Raw genomic sequence first — 3522 nt, 5'->3', positions numbered from 1 at the left:
AGCTCTAGGGAAGATGCCCACCCACTTCGCCAACTGTAGACTGAGCGTACTGGCCGCCTTCCAGGGTGTGGCTGTCTATGCAGCCAATTCTCAGATTACGGAGGGATGAAATGCTACCTTGGGTCTAAGTGAACATGGCCCTAAACCTGTGTTCCTATTCCTCAGAGAAGGATCTTTCAGTGAATCCAGAGCAAACGCTTCAGTCAAGCAGGACCCCGTGGGTCTTCTTGCAAGGGAACTTTCTCTGAGGGATGAAGCCCGAAGACTGACCTCCTGTCTCTCCAGCCCAGGGTGGTTTTCAGCACGGAGCAGGGACGTGTCTGTGGAAGTTAGTAGGATGTGGCAAAACTTTGCTTCTTGCCTCGAGGTGGGGTTGCAATCACCTGGAAGACCCCAGACTAACTGGGTGCCAGCCCTGACTCATACTGTCCAAAGGTGGAGGTTCATTTGCTGGGTTTCCAGCCAGGGGTTTCTGCCCTCCTGGGGGCCGTAGGGATACTTGAGCCCTGGAAAAGGGTCGGGCGAGGACAGGATGTAGTCAATGCTGAACTTGATGCCCCTGGGCTCCTCCTTCCCCGTGGCAGCGCAGCTAACAGGGGCCGGGGGCTGGCGGTGGGGGGCTGGCTCAGGCGGCCCTGGAGGCCCCTCCGCGCCCCCCGCCCTCGCCTCCCCCACCCCCTCCCGCTTGGGGCCACGGCGCCGCCGCCGCCGCCGGTAGTTGCCATTCTCGAAGAGGTCCAGCAGCGACTCGCAGCCACCCGCCAACGTCCAGTAGTTGCCCTTGCCCTTCTCGTGGCCTTCCGTCCGAGGCACCTGTGGGAGAGGAAGGGGCTCCGCGAGGGGCTGGCTCCCGGTGCGCTCCTGCCCACCCCTCTCCGCATCTGGGCTCACTTAGGACTCCAGGACAAGCACTGGGTAGGTCCCTGTCCTTGTGTTGTGCGGCGTTGCTCATGGAGCAAACTGGAGGCACTAAATTTGCTAAAAACGAACTTTCCAGCAACTGCTGCTGCAAAATCCTCCCCCGCCCCCAATCAAGGATGACTTGGTCCAGGAGCCCCCAAGCTTGGGACACTCGGGGGCCATTCCGGGGAGCGGGGTGGCGGGCCGGGGCGGGGGCTCACCTTGACAAAGCAGCTGTTGAGGGACAGGTTGTGGCGGATGGAGTTCTGCCAGGCGCGCTGGTTGGCTCGGTAGTAGGGGAACTTGCGCATGATGAAGTCGTAGATGCCGGACAGGGTCACCCTGCCTGAGGGGCTCTGCTGAATGGCCATGGCGATCAGCGCGATGTAGCTGCAAATAGGGGCACATGGGGCCACGCGGGGCGGAGGAGGGGACGCCGTGGCGTCTGGAATCCCCTCCAGCCAGGAGCCCCTCTAGAAGCGAAGGACTCCTCCGCCCCCAGGGCTCCGTGGTGTGTGGGAGGTGCCGGCGGGAAGGGGTTGTTTGGGAGCGTGAAGCCTGGAGTTCCCCGCTCCCCGCTTCTGCCCAGACCCAAGAAGCTCATCTTCACACTTGGGAGTTTCCTCAGGGCGGTTGAGAGAACATGCAGAGGAAGGCGTCCCTTCCCTGAATCCCACCCAACCCCCGGCCTCCGGAGAAGAAAGCCCTCCCTCCGTCCCAGGAGGTCCTTGAGGAGGAGGGTCCCCGGCCCGCAGGCTCCCACCACGCACCCCGCGGTCACCTGTACGCGGGCCGCGTGAGCCGCTTCTCCTCGTCCGAGCTGCCGGCTGGGTAGTCGTCCGCGTCGTAATTGAAGCAATTGTAGGGATACTGTGAGCTGTCAAACATCTTGGCGCACCCAGCGCCCGCGGGGACCACTGCTGTCTTTGCCACCTCCTCCGCGCCGCCCGCCAGCCCGCCAGGTCTTTGCTGAGGTCCTCCGGGGCGCGGGCCAGCAGCGTCTGCACTGCGGGCTCTTCTACGCCCGAGCTGGGAACCTGGGCTTCTGGGGTCCCCCACCCGCACCCACCCTGTTCTCTCGCATCCAATCCCAGCGCGGGGGAGGCCCCAGCCACCAGGAAAGCGGCTGAGGGGAGCCGAGCGGGGCTCTGGGTGACCCTCTGACCGCCTGCGGACGGAGGGAGGAGGGAATGGCGCGCTGGGTGGTCCGACAGGCGGGGCGCCACCCCCCTGCCTCCTGCTCCCGCCCCGGTGCGCGTCGCCGCGCTCCCTGCGCTGGCCCAGATTTTGAGGAAGGGTCGCTGGGTATCCCTCCCATTCGCCCCCCCCCCCCCGCCCCGAGCCAGAGCTGGGGCTCCCCGTGGGCTCCCTGCACTGGCGGATGTTTCCTCGGAGCTCGCGGGTCTGTGCGTCCTGGGCGCGCACGGAGACACTAGATTCTTCCCTGGTGCGGGATCCCGGAGTGGACTCTTGGGTTGCCAGAACCATGAGCCAGGCCACAGACAGGGCCGGGACTGTCGCCTCCCCCACTACCAGGCTCGGCCCCACCTCCTGCCCCAGAACAGCAGGGTCCAGGCAGGATAGTTTGGGCCCCATTGGTGTGTCCCTGCCTGGAGCACTGGATCAGAGCCCGGTCAGAGACACAGGGTCCAGCATTTCCTCCAAGGCCCTGCGTCCTAGCGGCACTGTCTCTAACTGCCCAGAAGGGTGCCTCCTCCAGGTCCCGGCGAGGGGCTCAGGAGCCCGCTCTGTAAGGGAGCCCCTGAGTGCCTGGGGCACAGAGCTTTCAGTCCTGGGAGCACACTTGACAGCTTAGCCACTACTTTACTGGTCCCTTCTAGCTCCAGAGCTGTGGTTCCTTGTATGGGTGGATTCATGCGGAAGAGAAGACAAGGTGTGGGAATTTTAGGAAAAAGAATGAGGTGGGATCTTGCTGGGCGGGGTGCGGCAAGGGGCGGGCGGGGTGGGGGGGGGGAGTCTGTTTCACAGTGGATGTGCCACCAAAGGCATTTCCATGAATAATCTGCAGAATTCTGAACTGACCCATTTCTGTGAATCTGCCTGAGGTCAGGAAGCCTGGATAGTCTTTTTCCAGAAAATTCTCCCTTCAAAGCACAACCTTGAGCTCAGAAATGACCTGTGTTCAGTCCAGCCAGTTGGCCCCATGAGGGCTTGATGCGGCCCACCGCCCTTGGTGAGGAAGGGCGGCGGGCAGGCCTGACTTGGTGCAGCCGGGTTCGCTCAGCACCCCCGGGAGACTGTGCGGGGGTCCTTCTGCTTGGGTACCGCGGCTGGCTTCTGCTGCGGATCAGAAGCACACTGGGGCTCAAACACATTCAGCGGCTCTGTGTCGTCCTCTCTGTCAGATGTCAAAATTATATCTGCTGGACTGTGGGAACATAAAATGGTACAGCCCCTCTTGAAAACATTTTGGCAGTTTCTTTAAAAATTAAACATGTGACCACAGTGTTAACCAGCAATTAGACTCTCGGGCATTTATCCCAGAGAAATGGAAAGTGAAAGTCACAGAACACCTGTGCACACATACTTAGAGCAGTTTTTTTGGTCACATCCCCAAACTGGGACTTGCCCAGACGTCCTTCCACAGGGAAATGGCTAAAC

The 3522-nt window shown here is 61.9% G+C and overlaps 1 protein-coding gene across 1 annotated transcript; it reads right to left on the bottom strand.

Annotated features, from left to right (window-relative positions):
• Positions 1-420: 420 nt before the first annotated feature.
• Positions 421-1788, bottom strand: FOXL3 (forkhead box L3). The gene is made up of 3 exons (XM_036103180.2): positions 1682-1788; positions 1122-1290; positions 421-813 (listed from the first exon to the last, which is right to left on the bottom strand). Exons 1-3 carry the CDS (start codon positions 1786-1788, stop codon positions 421-423), a joined length of 669 nt encoding a protein of 222 aa, XP_035959073.2.
• Between the last annotated feature and the right edge of the window lie 1734 nt (positions 1789-3522).

This window comes from Halichoerus grypus, chromosome 6, assembly GCF_964656455.1.
Source record: "Halichoerus grypus chromosome 6, mHalGry1.hap1.1, whole genome shotgun sequence".
NCBI lineage: Eukaryota > Metazoa > Chordata > Mammalia > Carnivora > Phocidae > Halichoerus > Halichoerus grypus.
The sequence above is the reverse complement of the archived record's forward strand: the minus strand, read 5'-3'. Positions and strand labels throughout refer to the sequence as shown.